This window comes from Sciurus vulgaris (assembly GCF_902686455.1).
Source record: "Sciurus vulgaris genome assembly, chromosome: 11".
Lineage (NCBI taxonomy): Eukaryota > Metazoa > Chordata > Mammalia > Rodentia > Sciuridae > Sciurus > Sciurus vulgaris.
The window spans coordinates 1,521,034-1,548,814 of NC_136472.1; the positions used below are offsets into that span (position 1 = coordinate 1,521,034).

General features: G+C 62.0%; 1 protein-coding gene across 13 annotated transcripts; it reads left to right on the plus strand.

Annotated features, from left to right (window-relative positions):
- Nucleotides 1-19,790: 19,790 nt before the first annotated feature.
- Nucleotides 19,791-27,681, plus strand: SYT8 (synaptotagmin 8). Of its 13 annotated transcripts, XM_079105647.1 has the most exons (9): nucleotides 19,791-20,177; nucleotides 22,996-23,101; nucleotides 23,191-23,354; nucleotides 23,781-23,879; nucleotides 23,989-24,147; nucleotides 24,227-24,394; nucleotides 24,476-24,799; nucleotides 27,232-27,261; nucleotides 27,456-27,681. In XM_079105647.1, the coding sequence occupies exons 2-9, from the start codon at nucleotides 23,002-23,004 to the stop codon at nucleotides 27,456-27,458; spliced, it is 1,047 nt and encodes a 348-aa protein (XP_078961773.1). In that variant the 5' UTR covers nucleotides 19,791-20,177; nucleotides 22,996-23,001; the 3' UTR covers nucleotides 27,459-27,681. The 13 variants fall into 13 exon arrangements, with proteins under 13 accessions (XP_078961773.1, XP_078961770.1, XP_078961771.1 ...); XM_079105644.1 differs by having other exon boundaries at nucleotides 23,989-24,581; nucleotides 24,666-24,799; XM_079105645.1 differs by having other exon boundaries at nucleotides 23,989-24,394; nucleotides 24,476-24,581; nucleotides 24,666-24,799; nucleotides 27,232-27,681.
- Nucleotides 27,682-27,781: the final 100 nt, after the last annotated feature.

The following is a 27,781-nucleotide window of genomic DNA, read 5'->3' on the forward strand; positions in this document are numbered from 1 at the left end:
GGGATACCCCAGCCAGGGACCCCATCCCAGGCCCACACTGGAGGACCCAGGGATACCCCAGCCAGGGACCCCATCCCAGGCCCACACTGGAGGACCCAGGGATACCCCAGCCAGGGACCCCATCCCAGGCCCACACTGGAGGACCCAGGGATACCCCAGCCAGGGACCCCATCCCAGGCCCACACTGGAGGACCCAGGGATACCCCAGCCAGGGACCCCATCCCAGGCCCACACTGGAGGACCCAGAGATACCCCAGCCAGGGACCCCATCCCAGGCCCACACTGGAGGACCCAGAGATACCCCAGCCAGGGACCCCATCCCAGGCCCACACTGGAGGACCCAGGGATACCCCAGCCAGGGACCCCATCCCAGGCCCACACTGGAGGACCCAGAGATACCCCAGCCAGGGACCCCATCCCAGGCCCACACTGGAGGACCCAGAGATACCCCAGCCAGGGACCCCAACCCAGGCCCACACTGGAGGACCCAGGGATACCCCAGCCAGGGACCCCATCCCAGGCCCACACTGGAGGACCCAGGGATACCCCAGCCAGGGACCCCATCCCAGGCCCACACTGGAGGACCCAGGGATACCCCAGCCAGGGACCCCATCCCAGGCCCACACTGGAGGACCCAGAGATACCCCAGCCAGGGACCCCATCCCAGGCCCACACTGGAGGACCCAGAGATACCCCAGCCAGGGACCCCATCCCAGGCCCACACTGGAGGACCCAGGGATACCCCAGCCAGGGACCCCATCCCAGGCCCACACTGGAGGACCCAGGGATACCCCAGCCAGGGACCCCATCCCAGGCCCACACTGGAGGACCCAGGGATACCCCAGCCAGGGACCCCATCCCAGGCCCACACTGGAGGACCCAGAGATACCCCAGCCAGGGACCCCATCCCAGGCCCACACTGGAGGACCCAGGGATACCCCAGCCAGGGACCCCAACCCAGGCCCACACTGGAGGACCCAGAGATACCCCAGCCAGGGACCCCAACCCAGGCCCACACTGGAGGACCCAGAGATACCCCAGCCAGGGACCCCAACCCAGGCCCACACTGGAGGACCCAGAGATACCCCAGCCAGGGACCCCAACCCAGGCCCACACTGGAGGACCCAGAGACCCTGGTTGGAAAGCTGGACCATGGAGTGCGTTTCCAGTGTTGCCCCAGGGAGCCCGGAGCCCCCTGTCAGAATCACACTGAAGCAGGGAAGGCAGATGAGCACCTTGGTCTCCTGCCCCCAAGGGGCTTGTGCTCAGGAGCACTGGCTCCCCACCAAGGCTGAGGCTGCCCCACGACGGACGGATAGGTCTCCCTTCAACAATGAAAGGAAGTGCATTTATGGTTCAAGGAACCTCGAGGCCCAGGTGGTCTCCCGGGAGACCCTGCAGCCTCCACAGAAGATCGGCACTGATTCTACAGACCCTGCCCCAGGAGGCGAGGAGGAACCTCGCTGTCTGACTCTCCCTTGAAACCAGCACTGGCCCAGCACCAAATCAGGCAGACAGCACCAACAAGCCTTGAAACTGAGCTTCCTGTCACAGGGTCCGGGGTGGGAACCCAGTGGAAATTAGAAGTTGGCCTTCGAGAGGTGTCTGGGAAAGCCCTCAGATGTTGGCATAAACAGAAATGGCAGGGCGTTTAGGAAGCATCTGACCCAGAGGAGAACGAAAGTACAGCACGTTGGAAGTGGTGGGAGGCATTGAGGCTGTGCCTGGAAGGAAACGTCCAGCTTCCAGGATGTTTGCGCCAGTGACGACGAAGACTTACAATCAGCTAGCTAGAAAGAAAAGGAGAAAACAAGCTGACTTTAGGGGAAGGAAGGAACCGATGACACTAAGGGTAGGAGTCGACCATGCTTTGTGGGTGCTGGGAGCCACACATGCTAGGCAAAGGCTCTACCATGAGCTAGAGCCCCAGCCAAGACACCAACAAAACCAAAAGCAGAAAAGTAACGGAGCATAATTAACAAATTGTTAGAGCCCTAGCAAAACACAGAGAGAACGAGGCGTGGACGCAGGAACAGGAGGGCTGTGGGGACACCGCTCCTCCCAGGTCTCTGGAATGCTGCACACCCCAGTCCCACACTACGGAAGGAGTTAAACCTTTCTGGTACATCAGCTCTTTTAGCTAAAGATGCTTGAAACACAGCAGGTGCAGAGAGATTACTGTGACCTTCCTGTCATTTCTTAAAAGCAGGAGATGAAATTCTGTGAAAGATGCAACATCCTTATCTTCAAAGACTGCAGGGCTCCATTTGGCTCTCGTTAGCTCATATCTGGGGCGCCTTCTTGCAGAATTCAGTTGCTCTGCCCCAACTTACTCCTTGGCCCAATGCAGTGCGAGGTAAGGCCTCTTGGCACCCCTTTACGTCCCGTCCTCAGGAGGACCCCAGCCCATAACACTTGCATGCCGCTCTCCTGTTGCTGCAGTCTAATGCTGGGGCCCGCCAGGACACAGGAGGACCCAGAGCCCGTGCCCCTGCATTCCTGCACCGTGCTGTCTGTGGGGCCTCTGGAGGAAGGTGTCCACCCTGGGCAGAGGCAGATGGTCCAGAGCAATAAAGAAGAGGTCCCAGTCCGGAGCTGAACAGCTCAATAGCAGCTCCTCATGAAATACGAGATTCCTAAGCTCCAGGTTCTTCCTATGTGGAGCAAACCCTCTGCACCAGCAGCGCCCTCCAAGATGTCCCACGTCACTCAGGGACCAGGACGGGGAACCAGTGCCAGCAGAGGCTCAGGGGTTCCGCCACCCGCTGTGCTGTGAGGATGCTGCTCAGCTGAGCAGCCGGAAGAATCCAAGGACAACAGGTTCCCGAGTCGTGGTAGACCATCTGGCTCCACTGTCAGAAGACTCAGCTGCCGAGAGTCCCTCTGGAGAGCTAACACGGCCCCCATCAGAAAGCCACCAGGGTCCAAAGCTTCTATGGAATCGCAGAAAAACTATAAGAGCCAAAGTAAGTTTTTTGAAAGAGAATAAAGTTGAAGTCACCACTCTGCCTGGCTTTCGGGTGGAGTTCTCTGCCGTGACGCTGTGGTGGTGGAGACTGGGGCCCATGCAGCCTGACTCACGGTCCGCAGCACAAGTGCAAGCCCAGAAACGGGCTCAGAAACGGGCTCACCGGAGAGGCGGGTCGCGCTTGCAGAAGGCTTGAAGCAAGCGAAGGGAGAAGGATGGTCTCTTTCACAAAGGGTGAGGAACCACCCGACGTTCTCTGCACACAAAGCGGATCAAAGCTCAGGCTGCACGCCTCACGGGAGAAAAGTCAGCTCAGCGGCCATCACAGACCCCGTGGAAGGGTGGCCCAAGAAGGCTGGTCAACAAAGGCCGGTATGCCCGCTTCTTCACCAGGGAGCCTGGCTCTTCCAAAGATCCCACGAAGATGAGGAGAAGGCCAGCTTCCCGCCTGGAGAAAGCATCGGAGACTCAGGTGTCTGAAACATGTCAGCCCTCAGCATTAACCAAAGAAAACGGCCTGTTAAGACCGCGGATGGAAGACCCCACATGCTTTACCAGAGACACAAGGACGTGGGCACGGGAGACACTCAGCATCAGCAGCGCCACACCCAGCCACCACGGCTACCCACCAGGTGGGCTTGGCAAGCACCGGGAGGGGCAGCAGCCTGAGCCCACCCGGCTGCAGCCTCGAAGATGGCTGGGAGCCTCTCTGAGGTTTCGGGTGTCCACAGCCCACCGGCCCTCTGGCAGCCAGGACGGGCCCTCACCGTCCAGCACAGGGAACAGCCCCGAGCCTTCAGAGGATGTTGGAGAGACACCCCAAGATACCGCCCCACCTGGGAGGCTACTGAGCAACGGAGGAGCAGACCCTGCAGACCCCACGGACCCAGCAGACAGGCTCTCGGAGCCTCCAGCACAGGGAACTGACCGAGGGCGCTGTGCCCTGGTCTCATTCATGTGACATCCTGGAAGTGACAGAAACTATAGGGAACAAGGCCAGGTGGGTGGCTGCCAGGCAGGAGCGCCAGCCACCCAGGAAGCTCTGACCGTTTGTAGACTCCTTGCATGTCCCCTTTTGATGGAATCCTGTGACTTTGCACAGCCATCAAAAAAGCTAGATTCACGATGGGAGATCGGGGCATGAGACAACGCAGAAGCCTTCACAGAGTTCCCTGCCCTGGGGCTCCCTCACTCCCCTCGGGAAGCAGGGTCCAGGGCAGCCACAAACCCCCATCTGAGGGATTATCAGCAAGCATTTTATTTCTACTTTTTAGAAAAGCCTTACAAATTAGTTATTTCACTGTTTTTGAGCAAGGTTGGTTCAGCCACACCCAAACATTGCACTTAGTGAGCCCCTGGTTTCTTGGGCTTGCTCTCTGATCGGCTGGTCTCTGATGGACACCTGGAAGGTCTCACTTCCATCTGTGTGAGCGGCGCTGCGGGGGGCATTCCCACGGAAGTGTCGGAGGGGACTCGGGTCTCGGTTTCTCTTGGGCCCAGGCCTGGGGATGGAACAGGGGCCACGTGGCACCTCCGTGCTCAGCTTTCGGAGGAACTGAGGACCGTTTTCCACAGCAGCTGCCCCTTCTGTCCCTGTCAGCAGCAGGCGATGGCTCTGCTTGCTGGGTATGGATGCTCGAGGTCACCTTTTCAATCACAGCCATCCTAGGGTGTGAAGTGGGACCTCACTGTGGCCTCGCGGCATTCCCTGAAGGCTAGGGATGGGAGCTGCTTCTCATGTGCTTCTGGGGCATTTAAATGTCTTCTCTGAAGGACCGTCAACCAGTGTGGGTCTTGGTTCGCGCCCTGACACGTGTGAGGTGGGCTTTCTTCCCACGTGGTTATTGGTGTGGGCGTTTCCAAGCTTTTGGAGTGATCGTTTACATATTCACTTTTAGATGTTTTTAGTGGTAGATGGACACTGTATTCTTATGTGGTGCTGAGGATGGAACCCAGGGCCCCGCACGTGCTAGGCAAGCGCTGCGCCTCTGAGCCCCAGCCCAGCCCCGTTACACATTTTGCCGTTTCCCTGGTGCTGTTTGATGATCTGTGGCAGCCTGACCTCCGTGGCTCTTCCCACAATGCCGCTGATGAGCGGGACTTGATGGGGAGGGGAGCGAGAGTTCCTCTTTTCTGAACGTCACCCAGGACGTCCTTTCCTGCCTCAGCTATGGACAGTCACCACTTGGACTGTGCAGGGAGCAGGCCCGAGGGTGCCCTAGCATTGGATGGGGAGTCCCTGGGCTGCTCCGTTCTCAGGGGCACCTTGGTTCTGGGCCCTGTGCATCTCCTCCCAGTCCGTCCACTTCTACAAACTCCAGGGGATATGTGGATGGAGGCCTGATGCAACCCACACGTCGTTTTGAGAATAATGGTATCTGCAGAATATTAAGGATCTAAAAGCTGACGTGCCTTTATTCTTCGTTATTTTGAGGTATGCTGCCTTGAGCTCTGTAAAGCACACACCCGCCTGGTAAACAGAGGCACGCAGAGGCAACACTGGCACTTTTCCAAATGATTGTAGTGGTCAGCCCAGGGCCAGTGTCCGAGCCAGGGCCCTGCAGCTCCACGCCCCGGTCCCTGGCCTCCTCGGCTCGGGGTTCCTGCCACTTGGGTGAGAACGTCTAATTCACTGTGACTTGTTTCTCCAGCCACCGGTGAGCGCCTCCCGGTGCGTCTACTTGCCCACTCTCGCTGGCAGCACCTGGCTTCCCTCATTTGTGCTCCGAAGTTCTTTCCACCCCAGGCAGGTCCTTTCCAGTCCTGTGTGTGCCACACACCCTGTCCCGCTCCTCGGATGACGGTGCTTACTCTTTATGGGAACCTATTTAATCAACTTCATTGAGATACGATTAAAGGCAACGCAGCACGTTCCTCGCGCAGGGCACAGGCAGCTCTTGCGCGCATGCGTGTCTGCCGCCGCGTGCGGCACCACGCCCCCTCCCTCGGCCTCGGCGCAGCTGCCCTGGGGCCTCTGCGGCTAGTGCGCCCAGTCCCGCGCACCGGTCACCTGCCGGTCACCCGCCGCACTGCGCCGCGGGTCTGAGTCCCACCCGCGTGGCTCCAGGAGGCCACCTGGCTTCCTTCTGTCAGGAGCTGGCGCCAGGCTTCAGGGGCTGCAGCAGGTGGACCCTGGCCCAGCGCGGATGAAGCCCGGCGAGCCCGCCTGGTCCGCGGCTGAGGGACCTTTGCGTTGCTCCGGACTTGCTGCAGTGGACAGTGCTTCCGTGAGCACCTGCACAGAAGCCTGAGAACGTGGGTTCCTGCATCTCTTGAGTAGGTTTCCGGCAGGGAGGTGGGAGAGCCGGTGTGTCGGCTCCCTGGGTGACCACAGCGCCTGTCCCCAGGCTGCTCCAGCTGGCCCTGTACAGCTGCCTGCTTCCCAGGATGCCCCTCGCCACTCCAAAATGTCCCGAGTTGTTGCTGTTCTTCTTTCTTGAGTCGGGGTCTCACTGCGGGCTGGGTGATTCCCCTGCCTCAGCCTCCCTTATGCTGGGACCAGGTGGGCCGCTGTGCTCAGGTATGAAGACAGGCATACTGGGAGAGGATGGCCGCTGCCTGGCCACATGACCCCGTGGCCTTCAGACTCGTCGGGGACTAGCTTTCCCTCCATGGGGCTGAATCGGTGCCTGGCCACCCACCTTGTGTGGACAGAACTGGCCCCAGGGGAGGAGCCTGTGGTTCCCTGGACAGGAACCAGAAAGAATCATGGGCAGATCAGAGACCAGGCATCCAGGGGTGGGAGCTGTGGACAGACATTTGAGAAGGCACAGGCCTGAGGACCCCTGGAACATGTCCCCCCCCCCAGGAGCACTTGAGTCTTGGAGCCAGCTGCCCAGACCTGGCACCCATGAGTGGTTTGACCACAAGCACACACATAGGCCACTGCGTGGACAACCACTCACCGAGGCTGAGCTGGCCACTGCTGCCTCAGAAGTTCAACTGCCAGCAGCCAGGGGCAGCACTGAGCTCCCAGCTTTGTGCTGCTTCCTGCCGCCAGGCAGCCACACTGGATCCCTCTCATTCTGGAGGGCTGGTGCCTTCTCATGACACAGGTTTGCCTTTCCTGTCCACAGAGACCCTGCCTGCCCCACTGTGGTGAGCTTATTCCCGATGCCTGGTCAAGGATCACATGCAAGGCGCCACCCTGCCCGGGAACCCAGGGAAGGAGGTGGGGAGCGGGCCCAGGAGCCGACTCACTGGGCGTGCCACAGACCACAGCACCAGGAAATGCCGGCCTTGCAAAACACCAGAGCCGTCTTGGAGAGGTGCTGAGTGAGGGCTGCAAGGAGACCATGCAGGACAGGAGGGCACACCTTCAGGAGTAGCTGTGGCCAAGTCAGATGCAGCTGGCCACCAAGATCTGCTGAGGAGAGTGGAGATAGGAGGGGCTTGGAGAGGAGGGAGGGTAGGTGAAACGTCCCTGCCAGCCTTGGGGCCTCCCCCAGGACCAGTGAAGCCCGCGTCCTATTCCGAAGCACTGCAGCTTCACTTCTTGGGGGCCATGGGGCAGAGCACCACAGTGGGCGGCTCAAAGAGCAGACAGCCATTGCCCCCCGTCTTGGGGGCTGCAAGTCCAGGATCCAGGTGTCACTGCAGACTCCTCCTGAGCCCTGCAGATGGCGTCTTCCCCCTGTGACCCACATGGTCCTGTGTGTCTGTGCTGACGGCCTCTCCTCCAAGGACAGGATCACATGTCCTTGTGCCTGAGCCCACGTTGACCACCTCCTGGAAGACCCATCTCCCTGTGTAGGAATCTGGGCATTAGAGCTTCAACATGAGAATCTGGGGGAGGGACCCACTCAGTCCCTAATGTGGCTGCTCAGCACACATCTAGGGGCTGCAGAGGTGAGTCGCCCAGTGTCCCCAGCAGGGGGTCCACCGTCCTCCATGGCCCAGAGGACAGAGGTCATGCTCATCCCCAGGACTGCATCTCCAGGGGAGTCAGAAGCCTGGTGGGCCAGCCCCTGCACAGCCCCAAGAAGGAGATTGCAAAGAGGAAACTGCACTGGTGTTGAGGGGGACAAGGTAGTTGGTGAACCCTGAGAATCCTCTTACTGTGGGGGACTTCTGAGATGGGGAGGGTCCCAAACGAGCCTTTGCCATCTGCCCCTGGCTTCCTGGAGTAGAGGCTTCCTTTCCCACTGGGGATCAGCCCTGGCCTCACTGAGCCATCTTGGGCCTGCCAATCACTGCCAGCCAGGAAGGATGTGATGGACAGACAGGATGGCCTGGGGCCTGTGCACTTGCTCCCCAGGGGCCCTAAAGGTTGCTTCTCCCCAGCAAATGCCTCCAGTTCTTTTTCCCTAGCTGGAGTTGGCCCGGGGCAACCAGAGCAGTAGCCAATAGTATGTCTCCGATGATCGGGCTGGGGTGGGGGCCCACAGGCACTGGTGATAATATCCAAGAGTGGCTGGGCCCTGAAGCGTGGGCTTGGGGCCCTCTGGGTTGCCCAGTGCTCTGGGTGGTATATCAGTGGCAGTGCAGCCTGCCTCCCAGGAGAAAGACCAGGAAGTGGCCCAGATACCCACTCCCCTGCCATCCTCCAGGAAGGGCACTGTGGGCGGCAGAGACATCTCCTTGCTGGGATATGGACACACACACATCCACATCTGTGCCATCGATGGAGTGGTGGCCCCTGCCTGTCACACCAGCAGTGTCAAATGCAGAGCTGCCAAAGAGGTGAGGTGCCCCACCACGGCGAGGTGAGCTTCAGGCCGTCTGGACGAGACCCCACACAGCGGGGCCCTGCAACCTAGGGTGATGACCAGACGGCTTGGAAGATACGCCAGCAGAGTGGCCGGTGGGCAGCATCACACCCGGGACAACGCCACAGAGCAGAGAGTCTCAGATGTCACCAGGACCTGCAGGTGGCTGCAGTTGGCCACCAAAACCTGCCTTGGAATGACTGGCACTCACGCAGCTGTGCACATACCTGTTTAAGAGCAGACCTCTGTGCTGCCCCGTTGTTCCCAAGTGGGGTCTGGCTGAGCAAGCCATTGGGCGTCCACAAAACGGTCCTGTGCAGCGGAGACAGGATGGGAGGCTTGGCCAGTGCAGTCCCAGCCTCAGTCTCCAAGACCTTAACCTGGACGGTGGGGATAGGGCAGGGTGGGGCCTGGTAAACCATGGTCTGTTACCTAAGAGAGGAACTGTACGAGCCTACATAGACCTTGAAAGGTGAGAGAGAAAAGCAGGTTAACATAAAGGACCACGCACAGGGCAGAGAGGGTAGGACAGAGGAGGCTGTCTGGGGTTTTGCCATTTTGAAAAACTTCAAAGTCCAAGAAATACCTCACATAGGTGTGAAACACAGGGAACCAAGGTAAGAGCCCTGGAGAGAGGATGGCGTGAGTCTTCAAGCCGGCGGCCCTCCCTCCAGAAAGAGTGTGTTTCAGCGTCCTGAAGGCAATGACTTGAGGATGTCCTCCGTCCGGCGGGGTGAGCGCGTGTGTGTTGGTGTCGTGCAGGAGCCGTGCAGGAGCTGTGCACAGTGGCAGCTCCGCCCAGCTGCTAGGAAAGAGGGTTTCCACGTGAAATACCAGGGCGATTTCAAGGTGCCTTTTATCTTTATGAGCGTGCGTCTCCGGCACTGATGGAAAAACACAAGCACTGTGCCTGCACTCGTAGGAGCCCAGGGCCTTCAGACCCACGGGGACGGGAGCCGAGGAGCAGGCTGGAGGACCCGAGTAGTGTTCAGTGGGGCCGGGCTCCGGCATGGGAGAGGAGGAAGCTCTGGGGCAGAGGTGGCAATGGCTGCAGAGCAGGGTGCCCAGTGCCCTGGACTGAGCTAAGCACCGTCAAGATGGGGAGTGTGCCTACATTTTGCCATGACAGAAAGGGGGATTATTTTCCGACCCCAGCTACTGGAAAGATCTAGAAACAAAGTGCACTGTGGCAGGTGCACCCGATGTGACCCCGTGGGGGTGACCTGTGTGACATAGCTGCATGTGGCCCTCCCCAAGTGCTGGTAGGCACATGCCTTGCTTTTAGCCAAGACTCTAGGGCAAAAGCAAGGGGGATCTGCAGACATGATTGAGGACCTGGCTGGTCCGACTGGGAGGGCTGGTGGTGGGCCTGACCCAACAGGAAGCTTCTCTAGGATGGTCCAGCCTTCTCTGACCTTAGAGGTGGACAAAGCAGAGGCCCTCTCTCTTTTGCTGGCTTTGACACAGGAGCTGCCAGGACTTCCGCAGCTGCATGGAGATGGATCCCGCTGGCACCCTGCATGGGTGCCAGCTGCTGGCCCTCCCTGGGCCTTGATTATGAGGCCCTGCACAGAGGAACCAGCCGAGTAAGGCCATGAGAAATGGCACTCATTACCCATTAGATATGCTTAGATCACACGTCCACGTTTGTGATTTTTGTAATCATATGTGTATATATATATATGACATAAGAAAGTGTATCTTTTGTGCCCTCCCCCACCCCCAGTGCTGGGGGTGGAATTCAGGGCTCCACACATGCCAGGTGAGCACTCTGCCACTGAGCCACATCCCCAGCCCCAGAGAGTGTATCTTTATAGAAGTCTTGCAAACTGATGATGAAGAGATGTGAGATTTGGAGAACGGCACCTCGCAGCCCCTAACTGATCATACATCTGGCGTAATGGTGCACACCTGGGGCAATCGCAACATCTGGAGACAAGCCTGATTGCCCTGAGGGTTGCTCTGGTCCCGAGGGGTCAGGGACAGGGATGCTGGTACGTACCCTGCAGTACGTAGGACAGCCACACCACAATCAGGTAGCTGGAAGACAGACCTCGAGGTGACCTCAGTGCTTCCGGCTTGCTGTTGTCCATGCTTTTATCTACTCCCCTCACCTTGAGAGCTGGTGCACCTGGGACTTGCTCCTGACTGGTGGAGTATTACATAGGGACAGTTGTCACACCCAGGACAACATCACAGTATTTATGGTGCCATCCTGGGAGAAGCGAGCTGCCTGGGAGACTGCCTAGGGAGAGGCCCATAGGCTCCTGGGGCCATGGGGTCGTGGGGGAGAACGTGGGTCCCCCAACCACAAGGAGCTGAACTCCTGGCTCACAAGCTGAGTGGGCCCAGATGCAGAGCCTTCTGGCTCCACCTTCAGAGGAGAACCAGCCCTGGCTGGTGGGGCTGGGACCCTGAAGTGAAGAACCCATCCCAGAGCCATAGCGCTGCCTTGCGGGAACCGAGGTGGCAAGTGCGTGGCATTGTTCGAAGACAGCCAGTGCAATAGCTGGAGGCCAGAGTGTAGGGCTGGCGAACCCTGGCCTAGGTCTCGTCCCTCCTGGGAGGGAAAGGACCGGTCACCAATGGTCTTTTTTTTTCTTGAATTTTGAAGTTCAGTTGCTCCATGAGTCGTGCACAGCAGTAGAAGGCGTTTATACATTTTGATAGATGGTGTACACGAGGTGACCATGTTTGCTTCACTCTGCCGTCGTGGCCAGCCGTCCTGGTCTCACCCGCCCTCTGCAGTGCCCTGCTCTGCAGTGACTTTGTAACAAATAACCAGCTTGCAGCAACTTCCTGGCCCAGGAAATGGGCCCTGAGGAGCCGCTGGACCAGGGCCAGTGGGGCCAGACATGGGAGGGAGGGGAAAGCAAGGGAGGTCAAAATGGATAGGTCGACAGGAGAGTGGATAGAGGGGTGGGTGGTGGGTGGTGGGTGAAGGGCTGTGGGGTGAATACATGCAGAGGTGCAGGAATGGGTGAATGAATGGATGAGGATGGACGTGGGATGGAAGTATGGGTGTGTGGACCACAGACAGACATGACTGGACAGATTAATATAAGTGAATGGGTGGGTGGGTGAGTGGGTAGATGGGTGGGTGGGTGAGTGGGTGAATGGATGGGTAAATGGATGGGTAAATGGGTGGTGGGCAGATAAGTAGATGGGTAAGGGGATGGATAGGTGGATGGGTGGTGGGTGGATGGATGGGTAGCTGGGTGGATAGGTAGATGGGGATGGGGATGGATAGGTGTATGGGTAGATGGGTAGGTGGGTGGAGAGAGGAAAGGACAGATGGATGGATGGATGGATGGATGGATGGATGGATGGATGGATGGATGGTTGGATGGAAGTTTGGGTGAATGAACTGATGGATAGATAGATACATGCAGAGAGGTGGGGTGATTGACAGATGGACCCACATGCAAGGAGAGGCCCAGTGCAGAGGCAGAGCCTCCTGGATGTGGACATCTCAGCAGAGGGATGCTCAGGCGCTGGCTGTGCGCCTTGCACCTCCCCAGCAGCACCGACTCTGTCCTCACAGCAGCCCTATAGGTGGGCGCGGGGGCCGTTTCGGGTCACAGAGGAGGGAACTGAAGTGCAAAATGTCCCAGCCTCGGACAGAGCCACACCAAGTGCCTGCAGGCACCAACGGGGACTCCCAGAAATAAAAGGTCACACAGTGCCCTGGAGGTCACAACACAACACAGCCAAGCTGGCAAGAAAACGGTGACAGGTGTGACTCCAGAGCATGAGGAAGTGAGCTCCCCTTCTGCCCCTCCCAGACCCGGGAGCCACAGCCCTGAAGACCCTGCCCTGCAGGGGGCTCAAGGCCGACCCCACTCTCCCCTACTGAGCCCTGCACCCTCCCGAAGGGGCTGCACATTAAGCCGGACTGCTCTGACCCTTGGGTTCCCCTGCCTAGGGTCAGGGTCAGGGCAGGGGTCCCTGCACCTCCAGCCCTTGACTGGGTTCAGTTCAGAATGGACAAGTGAGGAGAGGGAGGCCACGTGGCTGTTGGGGACCGGGCTGGGCAGGCAGGCTGAGAGGGCAGTGTGTCCCAGGCACAGGCAGGCTCCTGGGCCGTGGAGAGTCTCTGCATCCCCTGCCTATGGGGAGGGGCAGAAGCCAAGGCCACAGGTACTCAAGTCCAGGGGAGGTGGGCAGCAAGCCCTTAGCCACCACATGTGGCTGGACACACCATGTTGGGCAGAGGAGAGAAGGGCCGGAGAGTGGGTCCTGTCCAGCTGGGTGGTGCTGGTAGAGGGTGCCTGGAGGAGGGTGGCAGGGCCTCTCCCTGATTCTGCTGGATGAGGCTGGATTTGGTTCTGTAGCAGTTGCCGGCCACCCCAGACCCCCTGTGCCCAGCATGAATCCAAGGCCGAGACTGTGGTCAGGAGTGAGGGTGGAGTTGGGGAGCCTTGCTGAGTACTGCCCAGCTGAGGCTGCACCTGCTCCCGGGCTGGGGCCTTGGTCCTTGTGCCTCTGTGTATAGCTGTCCTGCTGGGCAGTGCCAGGTGCCTGGGAGCTGGTGGCCATCGGGGAAACCAGACTAATCCCTTCTGTGGTGGGCCGAGGGTTTCCACCAAGCAAGCAGCAAGGCGGGAACAGAAAGGCACCCTCTTCCGGCTCCCCGAGCAGGTGGGATGGCCTCTTGGGTTTCAGCTTTGACAGATAGCGTGCACCTGCTTGTGCGCATGCGGTCCTGTGTGCTCCTGTGTCCGGGAGTCCTGTGCCCGTGTTGGTGTGTCACACACCAGGGGGGACAGCCCCTGCCTTTCCAGGAGGCGCTGAGTGGATGGCAGGAGCCCTATCACCAAGTCCACCCAGGGAAGCGGGGGGCTCCCTGGCGCCCTACCCTTATCTCCTCTCCACCCCCTCGGCTGTCCCTGCCCCTAATCTTCTGCCCACTCCCTCAGCTGGTGGTCTGCCTGGTACTTTCCCACCAGCGGGGAGCCATGCGCCATGTGCCTGCTCCCCGCAAGTCTCTACTTCCCTCCCAGGACCCCACTCGGCCTCCGCCCAGGGCAGGGCTGGACAGCTCTCATTCGCCCTCACCCTGGCGCTGGTGGCCTCTCCGCCGCAGACCATCCGCAGCTTGGCCTAGCACACCTGGCTCTTCTGTGTCTGGAGCCCTGTGAAGGCTTCATGCTCCTGGGCCACTTTCCGCCTCTCCCAGCCGCTGGTGACTTCTGTGCTGCAGCCTGATCTTGGGGCCCTAGGCCTCTGGGTTGGAGGCTGGGGGAGATCCAGGATCAGAAGGCCAGAGCTCCTTCCAAGATGATCTGGTGTCCTGGGGTCCCCGTGAGCCCTGCCCAGAGCTTGCGTGGGCAGGAGAGGGTCCTGGGGGAGGGCTGCCCAGAGGGGACCCGTCCAGAGCATTCTGCCTAGCCCAGACCCCCCAGCACTGAGACTTCTACCCAGAGAGCCGGTCCTTGTGGGGAGGGAGCCTCGGCGGAGACGCTGAACCGCCAGGGGCCCAGGACAGCCCCCCTGGGAGGAGGAGGGCCCCGGCTGTGGCTGGTGGTGGAGGGCCCAGCTGGAGGACTGTGTACGGAAGGGGGCGCTCAAAGGCCTGCTGGAGGGGAGGGGAGGGCAGGGCGGAGCCAGGCTGGCCAGGCGGGCGGGAGGGGAGTGTGAGCAGGGGTCGGGCGGGAGCCGAGGTCAGGCCGCTGTCAGGAGCGGCCAGCAGACAGCAGGGGGAGCTGGGAGCCTGGCTGGGCCTGCCCACACTGTGCACAGCCCGCCGCCCGTGACCTCCCAGGCAGAGCGTACTGGCTGGGACCAGGCAGACCTTTCAGGGCCAGTGACTGCCCTTCAGATGACCCCCGAGGCCAACAAAGGCCCTGAAGACCCATGTGGAACCAGTCTGAGCCACTCACAGCCAGTTCAGGGACTGGGACTTGCTGACCTGCACACCACTGGCCAGGCAGTGGGGAGAGCCCCACCCCACTCAGACCCCTGGCCTGAGCAAGGGTTGGACAGGGAGAGGTGTGGCCCAAACCAGGTCCCCCTGGGCTGCAGGGAGACTGGCCAGAGGGCTGCTTCAGCCCCGAGCCTGTGACCCCTGCGTCTGACCATAGCATGTCACTACAACTCTCACCCAGGGTCCCCACGGCGGGTCCCCACAGCCGAGCCAGTGCCCATGGGGCTTTGCTTCATTCAGGCCCATCAGTCAAGTTTCGGGAAAGCCTTGGCTGGCCCCCAGAGACCCCCAGCCTGTTTGGAAAGGGTTCCTTTGTCCATCCTCTGGGCTGTGTCCCCTGGGGAGCCTGGAGGTGGGGCCGGCCTCGGAGGGTGCAGGTGAGGTCCTGAATGAGCAGCAGGGCAGGGTGGGGGACGCTGAGCACCAGGTCCAGAGCTCAGGAGCCTAGGCCCAGAGAGCAGGCCAGGCAGGGCCGCGGGGCAGGGTGCTCTGAACCAGAGGACCTGGGTTACCCAGAGAGGCGACCTTCAGGGCAGGCCTTGCCTCCACCAGAGCTACCCAGACTCCCTGGACAGAGGATGAGTGTGGCTCTCAGTCTCACTAGGACCCTGAGTGGCTCTGGCACCCCACGCATGCAGCACCAGGAGTCCCAGGACAAGGGGGTCATGTACTCGTTCCTCTTCACCTCTGACCCCAGGAACCATCACCAGGCGGGGAGGCCCAGCCAGGGCCGTCCTTTAGAGAGCCACAGTGGGCAGGGAGTGCAGGAGCAGAGACCCACCTCCCTCGGTCTTTCCCAGTGTTGGAGGGGGGCAGGGGTCTGCATCCTGGAGGTGAGACCCCCATCGTGCACCCCTGCCCCAGCTGATGCTGACAAGTCTGGCAGCAGGGGGCCCCCCTTTCCTGGCTGGGCGGCAGTGGGTGGGCAGCCTCATCAGGAAATGGCGGCCGCGGTGGAGGGATCTGGCACATTCCTCCCACCCAGCGCACACAGCCACTCCTGCTGGCAGCTGTCCAGGCCGTGCCTCCGTCTCGGGGCTTGGCCCCGCACCCCGACGTCCCCTTGGCTGAGGAACTGTGGACAGGGAAGGCTTTCATCGCATGCCCCTGAACCGAGGGTCCCGCTCTCCCTCCAGGCCGCCCTCCCTCGGCGTCCTGCGCCTGCTGCTGCGGGTGCTTGTGCCAGCGATGCTGGGGTTTGCGTTGGCTTTCAGCCAAACCCCGGAATGTGCCTGCTGGCTGCACGGCAGCTGTTCCTGGAACAGGGGTGACAATGGACAGACTGTCTTGGAGATGGGGGCGGACGGGGTGCAGACTGCCCAGGGCCACGCATGAATAGGGCACAGAGTCCCGAGACAGGGATGAATGGCCTCTCCCGAGCCCAGACACCCCTGAATGGGCCTGGGGCATCCAAAGACGCAGTGGAACTTGGCATGTCCACCTGGAGCCCAGGCTGGGCCGGGGGCCTAGGTGAGCCCTGAGATGTGGGACTGGGGGTGCTGGACTCAATGGGTGCAGAGACTGGACCATTGGGGACACATGCACTTGGGTAGTGAGTCGCAGGGACGTCTGAGTGGGGCTCTGGAGGGGTACGAGTTATAGCACCCGATTCCAGATGATGAGGAGGTGCTCAGTCAAAGGGCATGTCACCCAGTACTTGGTACTGAAGTTTTGGGGTGCAAGACACCCAGGTCTTGGGTCAATGGGATTCACGTCCCTCCGATGCTCCTCAGATGGGGGCTGCAGACCTCCAGGGAGGGGCACGGACCCGGAGCTCAGGAGGCCAGGTCGCCTGCCTGGCTCCAGGCATGCAGAGGGCACGGAGGTGCACAGGGTAGATGTGGCTCCGGGGCTGCCAGGCCTGCCTCCATGACGGGCAGCAGCACCAAGGACACTGTGGGACTTGGAACTGGAATGTGGGCCCATGGGAGAGACAAGTGAGGGACAGCTGGGGGTGCCGGGCTGCCAAAGCCCCTGATGGAGGTGGGGACACACAGTTCAAACCCTTGGGCAACAAGGGAGAACGAGGACACGGGATGGCAGCAGGCTCCAGCTCCCCGATGCTCGGTGGAAACGGCTTCAACGACTGTGGGTGACGCCTGAGGTTCTGGTCACCTAGATGTGACGAGATGTGGAGGAGTGAGGAGCAGGCTGCCAGACACAGAGGGGCCAGGGCTGAAACCTGGGGCCTGAGCAGGGGCCACAGGAACAGGAGCCAGGCTGCAGGTGGCCCAGAGGGGCCGTGGTGTCCAGAAGCTTGGGGGCAGCCCTGCAGGGGAGGGCAGGACTTGTGCAGCCTTGGTGACCAGAGGATCTGTGAGGGTGTGGGACTTGGTCACACAGAAGGCTGGTGGCTGAGAGCCTGGAGGTTGGGCAACTATACCCTCAGCTGGAAGAAGGTGGCCGTCCAGTGTCCCACGGTGGGATTCTCAGCACCCAGACATTCTGAGGCTGGGGTGCAAGGTGTCCAGACGTCCACACGAGTGAGGTGCAGGAGTCCTGTGAATGATCACCTGGTTCCAGGTGAGCAGAGTCCAGGCAGCAGACACGTCAGGGAACAGTGATGGGCGCCAGCCGTCTCTTCAGGACATGGGCCAGGTCACGGCCCTAAAGTGGGGTGCAAGCACTCAGGGCACCCAGAGACCACCAGGCCCTGCTCAGAAGGCGGCAAGTGGCAGGGGCCAGGTGCCCAGAATAATGGGGGACAGGGACCCAAGTGCCCAGACTAACGGGGTACAGAGACTAGGCTCAGACTAATGGGGTACAGAGACTAGGCTCAGGCTAATGGGGTACAGACTAGGCTTAGACTAATGGGGTACAGAGACTAGGCTCAGACTAATAGGGTACAGAGACTAGGCTCAGATTAATGGGATACAGAGAGTAGGCTCAGACTAATGGGGTAAAGGGACTAGGCTCAGACTAATGGGATAAAGGGACTAGACAAGACTAATGGGGTACAGGGCACCGGCCCCATACACTGAGACCAATGGGGTGCAGACATTGGGCCTCTCTGGTGCAGGAAGCCAGTCAAGGACTCCTGGGCAGGGCTCAGTTCGTCTGGGCACAGGTACACAGTCCAGACACCTGGGCGCTTGGGGTGGGCAGACGCCCAGCAGGCTAATGAATGGCACACAGAGAGGAGAGACAAGGGTGAATGGGACACATACAGCCGTGCTAGGGACCGGGCACAGCGCGTCCAAAACCACAGGAAGAGGGCATGGCCCCCGGGCCCTGGGCCCAGCATGCAGGCCCGCGAGCTGTCAGTGGGGGATTTAGTGGGCTCCACAGGCCAGCGCAGGCTGTCCAGGACCCTGGCGACCACAGAATAGAGCCCTATTCTGACGGGGCAGCTCACTCAGGCTGTGCAGGCACTCAGAGGATCGGCTCGTGGCTCAGGTATTCACAAGTGGTCAGAGGCCCTGACTCTAGGGGTCCCAGCATGAACAGGGAACCTGGGATAAAGTGGAGGGGCTCACACAAACCTACCGAAGGAGCCCCCCAGGCCCCCAGGCCCTGTACCCCATCTTCCTGGGAGATGCAGCAAGTGGGGGAGGCACAGAGACCCCCAGCCACTTGGTGAGTGGGTTCCAGGCAGTGAATAATGGGTACGTGCCCCCAGACCTCCAGGCAAATGAGGTCACCTGGACTCCAAGGAGTGGGGTTCACAGTCCTGGAAGCCTGGATCCTCAGAACATGGGCCCTGTACCCAAAGAACCAGAACACACCGTCACGGTCAGAGTGGGGAGCAGGTACCAGTGCTCCAAAGATGGGGTGCAGCTTCTCCAGAAGTTCAGATGGGGTACAAGTTCCTCACATGCTCAGATTACAGCGTAACCTCCCCAGATATTCAGGAGACGGGGCAAACTCTCCCCTGGGGCTAGGATGGTGAGGTCCAGTTTACCTCTGCTGTTGGAAGGTTGGGGTGCAGCTCCCCAGGTGAACAGAGCATGAACACACATAGGCTGGGACACAGAGAATGGTCTCAGGGTACAGAGGGCAGGGCCAGCTGAGCACCCCAAGGCCGTCCCAGGCTCCAGGTGAAAGGGGCTCCCCAGGCAGCTGGGTGCACAGTGAGGTCAGTGCGGGCGGAGAGCACACGGGCCGAGCAGGCACGTCTCACTCCTCTGTGCCAGCAGCGCACGGCTCCCCGGCCAGTGTCTGCCTTGTGTTCCAACCTCAAACATTCCCCAGGCGCCCTCAAAGGAAGAGCCCCCGTCCAGGAGCCCCGCCAGGGGCTCCACGGGGCTGCTGGCTGCCAAGCCGCCGTCTCGGGGGCCGGGGGGCTGGCCGCGGGGCTGGGCGCAGGCTGCCAGCGCTGTTTGGTTTTCTCCTTCCTGCCCAGGAACCTCAGACGCCGTCTCGCCACGGAGGCGCCCTCATCCTGGGGAGGCACAAAGCCCTACACAGCCAGGCTGGGGAGCCGCTCACGGGCTTCTGGTCTGCTGGGCTCGGGCCCCACAAGTCCCCCAAAGCACAGGCGCCTGCTTGCTCAGGTGCCCTGTTGGCCCTGGACAGTGCCAGGTGGCCCCTGGCTGAGTTTCTTCTAAACCCCTCTCACCCCAGCGAGGTCAGACTAAGGCCAGACCCATCTGCATGGAGGGATGTGGCCGTCCCCGTGGCCGTCCCCGTGGCCATCCCCGTGGCTGTCCCTGTGCCCCACCCGCCGACCAGCCACACAGGCACGCAGTGCCTGACAAGCCACCCCACAGCCCGAGCATCCAGGGCCTGGGCCCCGCCCATGCAGCAGGTTCTACGTTAAGCATTAACCAGCCACGTCTAGCTGCCAGCAGCAGATAAGGGGTTTGGTGAGACACCCTGGCCTAGGACCTGAGTGACTGGACCAGATTAGCTGGCCAGGGCACAGTGGGGGAGCTCGGATGATCAGGCCCAACTGAAGCAACAACCACTGAGGCTAGACTGCAGTGAGGACTTTGGGCCACTGGCTCACCAGTCACTCGGGTGAGGGGTCCCTCTTTGGGAAACCAAGAACTCTAGCAACTGGGGCAAGGCACAGACAGGATGGCTTCCAGAATGTTCTCTGGTCCTGGAAGCCAGGTGGCAGCAGGACCAAGCAGGACCATGTGGCCCTCTGATATCCACCCAGCATTGCTCGGGGCGGCCCCAGCCAGAGTGCCCTGCAGCCCCTGCCCAGCCACACCCGGCTCAGGCTTGCCGCGGTGGCCAGCAGGGCCAGAAGTCTGCCCCACGACTCAGAAGCCCAGTTGGTGTGCAGCACTGCTCAAGCCAAGTCTGCCCCTCACCAGGTCAGCCTGCTGGGCCCATCGCCTCTCCAGCCCAGAGGGACCCCTGGAAATAGGCTGGAGCCCAGACACTCGGACTGGGCTTAAGGGGAGCCTTCCTCCCCGGGGGAGTTTCCCGGCTCCTGAGGGCCAGCAGTTCCGGCTGCGAGGTGGGGCTCCTGCAGCCCTGCCTCCCACGCTGGGCTTTCCTGATCCCTCGAGGCAGAGGGAGCGCCGGGCTCCAGCCACAGGCAGCAAGTGGGCCTGGCCTCTTAGTGTCCAGGGTCTGAGAGGAAGGCCTGAGGCCGGCCAGCCAGGGAAGTGGTGGGCATCAGGTGAGGGGGCCACGCGCCTGGGGTCTGCCAGCGGCTCGTGGGGGTAATCTCGCTTTTTGGGAGGAAAGGCACACGGAAAGACACCCTAGTTTCAGCTGACTGGTGGTGGAGGAAACTAGTTAACAGGCCTAACTAATCAATAGTAAGTGCCCAGCCTGGACTTTCAGAGAGTGGCACTGATCTGCCTGGGTTCCTGCCTGGGAGGGACTTCAGGGAGGAATCCAGCACAAAGCTGGCAGCCTGGAGGGCTTCCTGGAGGAGTGGGGCTTGCTCAGGCCTCGAAGAGCTGGTGGGATGGGATGGGAACAGTGGGAGCTGATCTTGGCAGCCTGGGGAACCCTACCAGCAGGGTAGAGCAGAGCTGGGTGCAGAGGGACGGGGGGGGGGGGGAGCCTGGGGGCGGGACCTCAACGTGGGAAGGACACCTGTTTCTCTCTCCTGGGAAAACTGCATTGTCCCCTAGAGAGTCTTTTCTTCTCGGGTCCACAGAAGACAGACAACTAATTTCAGGCAACAGCACGAGAGGCCAGACTCCCTCTCAAGGAGGACGCTATCCCAGGCTGTCCCAAGGATGGCTCAGTCCCTGGGATGGGGTGGGACTCTCGGATGTGAGCTACTCTGGCCCTGGGCTCCTGGGTGCTTTCCCCTGGATGCCCAGTCTGGAGGCTGGCTGCTGCCCAGTGATGGGGACCAGTGGGGCAGACGGCGCCACCTGGTGGCTGTGTGCCTGCCTGAACCTTTACCACCATAGGGACCCAGGGGTCCTGCGGGACCCTGTGGATTCTCCCAGCTCAGCAACTGGCGTCCTCAGGGTCCCAAGATCCTCCATGTTCAGCTTCCAGCCAACCCCTGTGGTCCTCTGCTGACTGGCTTTACCAGGCCAGCCCAGGAATCCTGCCCGACCGGCAGCCCCAATCCACCATTTCAGGGCCCATCCCTGCCCTCCACCCCAGCCCCGCTCTGATGAAGGGAGGTAGGACCCCAGGCAAGAGGGACTGAGGGAGGCCAGGCGGACATACAGAAGCACACACAGATGGAGTCTGCCGGTGCTCTCCCGCGATCTCAGCCATAAAGTCTCAAAGGAGGCTGCTGCGGTCACGGGAGCCTCTGTGTGTGGAAAAGGTGGCTTTGAATTCTAATTAACAGGGAGCAGGGGGCTGTTTGGACCTTGTCGTTTTGCTCCAGGGACCCTGGGGGACCCAGTGAGACCCCCTGAGGCTCCTGCCTGCTCAACCCATTGGCAACGACTGCGGGCCTCTGCCAGGTCCACCTGGGAGCATCCTCGGGAGCAAGAGGGAGGGCAGTGGGCTGAGGGCCCCCGACCAAATTAGGAACTGAAATTATGAAATCGGGGTGTGTAAACAAATTATAGACCAGATACACAATTTGTAGGGCGAGCATGGAAAGAAAATATGCAGCCTCTTATTCAAAAATCAAGAGTTTCAGGAGCAATGACAGGCATTTAACCCAGCAGGGGTCCCTGTCTGGGTGGGGTGCTCTGTGCCGCAGGTCTAGCCCCAGAAGCCAGCCCCACCCTCACTTCCCTTTTTGGAGCCCATACACCCCAGGCCCTGCCCTGGGGTTGCATGGCTCCTGCCTTGGTCCACTCTCCTGAGCACTTGGCAGGGTCCACCTTGTTCAGCCTCTGGGACCAGAGCTGCCCTCCTAGCCCACTGGCAGCGAGGCACCGAGGCTATGTGTGGGGGCACCGCTGGAACCAGGGTGTGCTGCAGGGGAAGGGAGGGGGGTTCCAGAAACCGGTCATTTCTTGGGGGGCTCCCTGGGCTGGCCCCTGAGGCCTGTGGGCTCTTGTGGGGAGGCTTCAAGTGCTGGAATCCAGACTCTTGGCTGGCTACTGCCCTGGGGGCGGGAGGAAACGAGCCAGAGGGGACCCTCCCTAGGGTCACAGAGGAACCCCAGCCCCCAGCTGGGGACCTGTCCTCCAAGCTCCTGGGGCCAGGTGTGCTTCCTCCCCAGCCCCAGGCAGGTGGGGTGCAGGGTGGGGCAGCCATACCTCACCCTCCTTCCCACCCGCATGCCAAGGGGTGGGGGCAGGCAGGTAGGCGAGTCTGGGCAGGGCTGCGTCAGAGTGGAGGAATGTTCTGGCGCTCCCAGCTACACCCTGCCCCTGCCTGCCCCCACCTCGCCTCATCCCCAGGCACTGCTGGCCTGGCGCCCACTAACAAATGTACCTGGGCCCAGGCCTGCTCCAACGAGCCCCTGCCCGCAGCCAGCCCTGCTCCCCAGACCCCCAGCTCACCCCCATGACCCCACAAAACTCCATGTCCATGGCGCCAAGCAGCCTCTGGGCCTGGGGCCACAGTGAGCAGGTCCACCTGAGAGCAGGTCTACCTGAGAACAGGTCCACCTCTGAGCAGGTCCACCTGAGAACATGTAAACCCTAGCGGGCCCCGGCAGGAAGGGGGTGAAACCCTCACCCCATGAACAGGGAACCCAGGAAGGGCTCAGAGCCCAGGAAAGGGGCAGGGAGAGGGCTTCCTGGAAGGGGGGACTTCCTGTAGTGGGGGAGAAGGTCCAGCTCAGGCAGGGACGCCTGGCCTGCTTGGCTGTGGCTGTGACTGGGGCTGGGGAGGCAGCCAGGAGACCGACCTGAGGCAGCCGGTGCTTCGGCCAAGGCCCCGTGCCTCCCTCCCTTTGGCTTGTTGCGCCCAGAACCCTTGTCCCTGGCCACCCCTGGCTCTTCCTTGCCCAGGCAGCCCCAGCATAGTTACTGCAGGCAGATGGGGCAGCAGGCAGGAGCCTGAGTGGCCATTCCAGCCAGGTGACCTGGCCACCTTGTCCATCTCTCTCAAGCCAGCAGGGCATGAAGATGGGGCGCCCACCTGGTTCCCCCAGCGCGCCGGCCCCAGCTGGCACCACAGCTCTGCCAGGGCTCACTCCGGACCTCGTCGCCCAGACGCCCTGTGAGTGTGGAACCCGGAGCAGGGCGTGGGGATGGCCTGGCCAGCTGGTCCCAGGGGGTCCACAGAGGCATCTCGGTCCCTGGCCCCAGGGCCCCGCTGGGCACTCGTCCTTGTGGCCCTGGCTGCTGGTGTGCTCACTGTGTCCTGCCTGCTGTGGACCTTCTGCTGCCGCCGCCGCCGCCACAAGAAGCAACTCAGGGACAAGGAGGCTGTGGGCCTGGGCAGTGCCCACAGCAGCACCACCACTCACCTGGTAGGAGCAGGCGCCTGTGCCTCCCTGGTGCCCCGCTCCATGCGGGCTCAGTACAGAGAGGGCAACGCAAGGTCCAGCCTTGGGAGCTCAGGGCAGCACAGGGAGTTAGGGATCAACTAGGCCCCCAGGGACAGTCTGATCTACCCAGAAGCAGGGGCAGGAGGGCCTTCCTCGCAAGGCAAACGGGTAAAAAGGGTGAGGGAAGGCACCACAAAGGAGGAATAGGTGAGCCCGTGGGTCAGGGGGAGCCACAGCAGGTTCTTGAGGAAGGTGGTGTTGCAACAGGGGTTGGGGGACTGGCCAGTCTTGCAGAGCTGAGCTCAGGAGGTGAGCCATCTGGTAGCCTGGCCTGGAGGTGGGAGGCTTGACCCACATCATGGAGCTGCTGTTTGGGAGCACAGGGCTCTGATGGGGACATGATCCCAGGTGCAGCCAGATGTGGATAAGCAGCCAGGCACCCTGGAGGACCCTCGGCAGTGGGGGCGCCTGCAGCTCTCCCTGGAGTATGACCTGGGGAGTCAGGAGGTGAGGGCCCCTCGGCAGGCCCCGAGCTTCTGAGGCTCAGGAGGCTATAGTGGGCAATGTGGGGGTGCTTGGGAAAGCCCCTGGCTGAGCCCACTCTGCTGCCTCCCAGATCAGGGTGGGCCTGAAGCAGGCAGCTGACCTGAGGGCCAGGGGCACAGCAGACCCCTACGCCCGTGTCAGCGTCTCCACTCAGGCCAGGCATGGGCATGAAACCAAGGTACACCGCGGTACGCTCTGCCCCGTGTTTGAGGAGACCTGCTGCTTCCACGTGAGTCTGGGCCGGGCAGGCTGGTGGGCCAGGGCCAGGGCCAGAGTGGCAGGGTCCGACTCACAGGCCCTGCTGGCAGGTCCCGCAGGCAGAGCTGCCCCAGGCCACACTGCAGGTGCGGCTGCTGGACTTCAAGCCCTTCTCGGAGCACCAGCCCCTCGGGGAGCTCTGTCTGCCACTGGGGTCCGTGGATCCGCAGCATGTGCTGGAGCGTTGGTACCAGCTGGGCCCCCCGGGGCCTGGAGAGGTGAGGGCCCAGGGTGGAGCAGTGTGGGCAAACTCCCGGCAAGGACAGTCCTCCAGCCGAAGCCCTTCTTGACGTCCACAGCCCGAGCGGACCGGGGAGCTCTGCTTCTCCCTCCAGTACGTCCCCAGCTCAGGCCGCCTGACCGTGGTGGTGCTGGAGGCCCGAGGCCTGAGTCCAGGGCTGGCAGGTGAGGGCCATACTTGCCCGCTCGGGAGAGGGCTGGCAGCCTTGTGCTGGACCTGGGACCTGCGACCCCTTCCTGTCTTCCCAGAGCCCTATGTGAAGGTCCAGCTCATGGTGAACCGGAGGAAATGGAAGAAGAGAAAGACCTCTGCCAAGAGAGGCACGGCCACCCCCTACTTCAACGAGGCCTTCACCTTCCGGGTGCCCTTCAGCCAGGTCCAGGTGGGCTGGGGCGCAGAGGCCTGGTGGGGAGGACCTTCAGCAGGGCTGAACCGACCAGGCCTTTCTTCCTCTCCCCATGCTGCCTGTCTGTGTAGAGCGTGGACCTGGTGCTGGCCGTCTGGGCCCGTGGTCTGCAGTTCCGAGCTGAGCCTGTGGGCAAGGTGCTGCTTGGCTCCCGGGCCTCCGGCCAGCCCCTGCAGCACTGGGCAGACATGCTGGCCCATGCCCGGCGGCCCATTGCCCAGTGGCACCGCCTAAGGCCTGCCAGGGAGGTGGATGGCTTCCTGGCCCTGCAGCCCCGACTGCGCCTACCAGTGCCCCACTCCTGAAACCATCAGGAGCCTCCGTTCTCCAATAAACTTCTTCCACCACGTGTGCTCTGCTGGGCCCTGGGGGCATGGACACAGAGCGGGGCTCTGTCCTCAGCCACGGACCCTCCCAAGGATGGAGCAGGCTTTCCTCTCCAGACTCCTGGGGCCCTGAGCCTCTGCCCAAAGGCTGGTCCCTGGGTGGGGGTGGGGTCCTGCAAGAGGCTCAGGTCCAAGCGGGGGGTTGGGGACCTCCCATCTGGTGGGCTGGCAATGGTATGGGAGGGGCCCGGAGCTGTCCCGCAGGGACTTGGTGTGGGAACAGGGCGTTGTAGATGGGGACAGGTGAGTGAGGGGACCCGGCACCTTCAGGGACCAGCAGTTATGGACTCCCCCTTTCGGGCAGCAGGGGGCAGTAGACACCTTTGGAAGCTGCTTGGGGGCCTCAGGGGGAGCAGCCCTGGCCCAGGATGCACCTCCTAATCCCCGCACATCTGGAGGGCTTCAGCGCTCCAAACCTCCTGCATCTCGTGTCTCCTCTGATCCCCGTGGGCTGGGGAGCCTTCAGGGCTGGGCCACGTGCCCCACCACTCAGAGAGGGTGCCAAGTCACGGCCGGTGCTTCTGCAGGGTGGGGCCCCGGGGCGGATGGGGAAAGGGCCCTGGCCGGGTGAGAGGGCAGCGCAGGCCTGCAGGCGGCAGAGGGGCCCCGAGCCCCCGCAGGTCAGAGAAAGGTTCCCAGGGCGGCACTGTGCTGTCCTGGGGTGGAGGGCATGTTCCGAGCTGTCAGCCGAAGGCGCAGCAGGCAGGCAAGGCGCTGCGCAGGCTGGGGCGGCTCAGCTGCTCACCCAGGGCCCCACCCTGCTCCAGCAACCAGGCGGGAGGCAGGTCACGCAGAGGGAAGAGTCGCACCCCAGCCCCACGCACGGTCAGGGCCAGGAGGCTGAGTGTGGGCGTCCACTCCTCCCCAGGAGTGGGCTTGCAGATCTGCCTGAACAGCCAGCCCTGGGACTCGAGTGGGGGGCAGCCACCCAGCAAGCAGTGAGGGAGCCCTGTGGAAGCAGCTCCGAGGGACTGTGGGAGTCCGAGGGGCATCCGACATGGACCTAGGCAGCTGGGTGCTGTGGGCAAGCTCGCGGTGGAGGAGGCTCCCCTGATGCGTGAGCTGGGGCCTCCCAAAGGCCCACACGCAAAGCCACCAGTGTCCTCAGGGTCCTTGTTCCTTACAAGAACACGGGAGGATTCTCGAACTCGTCACTGAGCCCTAAATAGAGCAGCCCAACCGCCCCCCCCCCCCCAAGACTTCTTGGACAGGACGGCAGCACGCGGCCAGCAGCAAGTGCCTGGGCTGGGCCGGGCCAGGCGGCCTGGGCAGGTGGGGAGGCCTCTCGGCTCTCTGTGCCCCCATTGGTCTAAGGAAGTCTCCATGCCCTTTCTGAGCAGGGGCCCAGCCTGGGGGAGGCCATTTATACCCCTCCCCCGGGCCCACCAGCCTACTCTCCACTGCTGGCCTGACCTCGCTCCCAGCCCTGCTGCCCAGACTCTAGGTGAGGCCCAGCCTGGCCCACTGAGGCCAGCGGACAAGGAGCTTCTCAAGTTTGCAGGACGGCCTGGGTCAGGGTCTTGAGGGTGTTGGGGGCTGCTGCCAGCAACCCTCCCTGGGGGCTTTCACAAAGCAGGGAGTGAGAAGCAGCCGTTTGGGGAGGTAGCCAGGATGGGGCAGGGGTCTGGGGGCCCCCGATGAGCTCGGATGGGGACATGGGCAGGAGTTTGCAGGTCAATGCCGGGACCTGAGCCCCCAGCCACAGGGGCGTCTTCGGCATGCACTTGGGTCCAGAGCAAGAGGAGCAGAGTTAAAAATAACAGCACGGCGAGCGGCCACCTGCGCTGGCCCGTCCCCCTCCCTCGGGACAGCTGCAGCTCCTCCAGCCCTGCCCCAGGCACTTGGGAGCCTTGCGCCCCTGGCTGCTCACCCTGGGGAACTCTTCCAAGCCCTTGCCCTCTGAGGAGGTCACGCCGGGGCCAGCAGGCAGAGGGGGCCGTGGGCCTGAGGGCTGCCCTCGCCACTGCCTGGGCGGCCTCGTGTGGCACAGGCCCGACACCTCCGCCCCTCCTCTCCCCACAGGCTCCGAGCTCCAGACCTCAGGATGGGGGAGTAAGTGGCACCAGCATGGGGCCCCTACCACCCCCACCCTCCCCTCACTGGGGTGGGTGTCCCCACAGCTCCACAGCAGCGGCCCCTGAGCACCCTGGCCCCATGAGCCCCTGATACCCCCACGCTGTGGCCACATGCCACCAGCATGGACTAACTCTCTCTTCTCTCCCTTTCCTGTCTTCCTCCTGGGACAGTGAGGAGGTAAGTACCCATTTGTCAGCCTGAAACCTGGAGGGGCCATACCCCTGCTCAGGATAGGTCAGCGGGCAGCACTGCAAGGCCGTGAGGCCCAAGGAAGATACTCACCACTCGGAAAGTGCCCCGCTCCCCGGAGATGCTGATGAAAGAGAGGAAGTGGCTGCCTGCTGCCTGGTGGGGCAGGGGAAGTGCAGCCGGGACCTGGACGCCCGAGAATCACTTCTTCTTTCTAATGTCTGCACCCTACGCACCTCCCCAGCCTCCCCCACCTCTGCGGCCCAGCCCCAGCCGCATCCCCCAGCCCCCTTCCCCAGCCCCCTTC

Bases quoted from the DNA above. Each gene is read 5' to 3' on its own strand.
- SYT8 (XM_079105648.1), top strand. From the start codon at position 23,002: ATGAAGATGGGGCGCCCACCTGGTTCCCCCAGCGCGCCGGCCCCAGCT. The intron at 23,880-23,988 runs GTGAGGGCCCCT...GCTGCCTCCCAG, and splicing joins ATGACCTGGGGAGTCAGGAG to ATCAGGGTGGGCCTGAAGCA. The intron at 24,395-24,475 runs GTGAGGGCCCAG...TGACGTCCACAG, and splicing joins GCCCCCCGGGGCCTGGAGAG to CCCGAGCGGACCGGGGAGCT.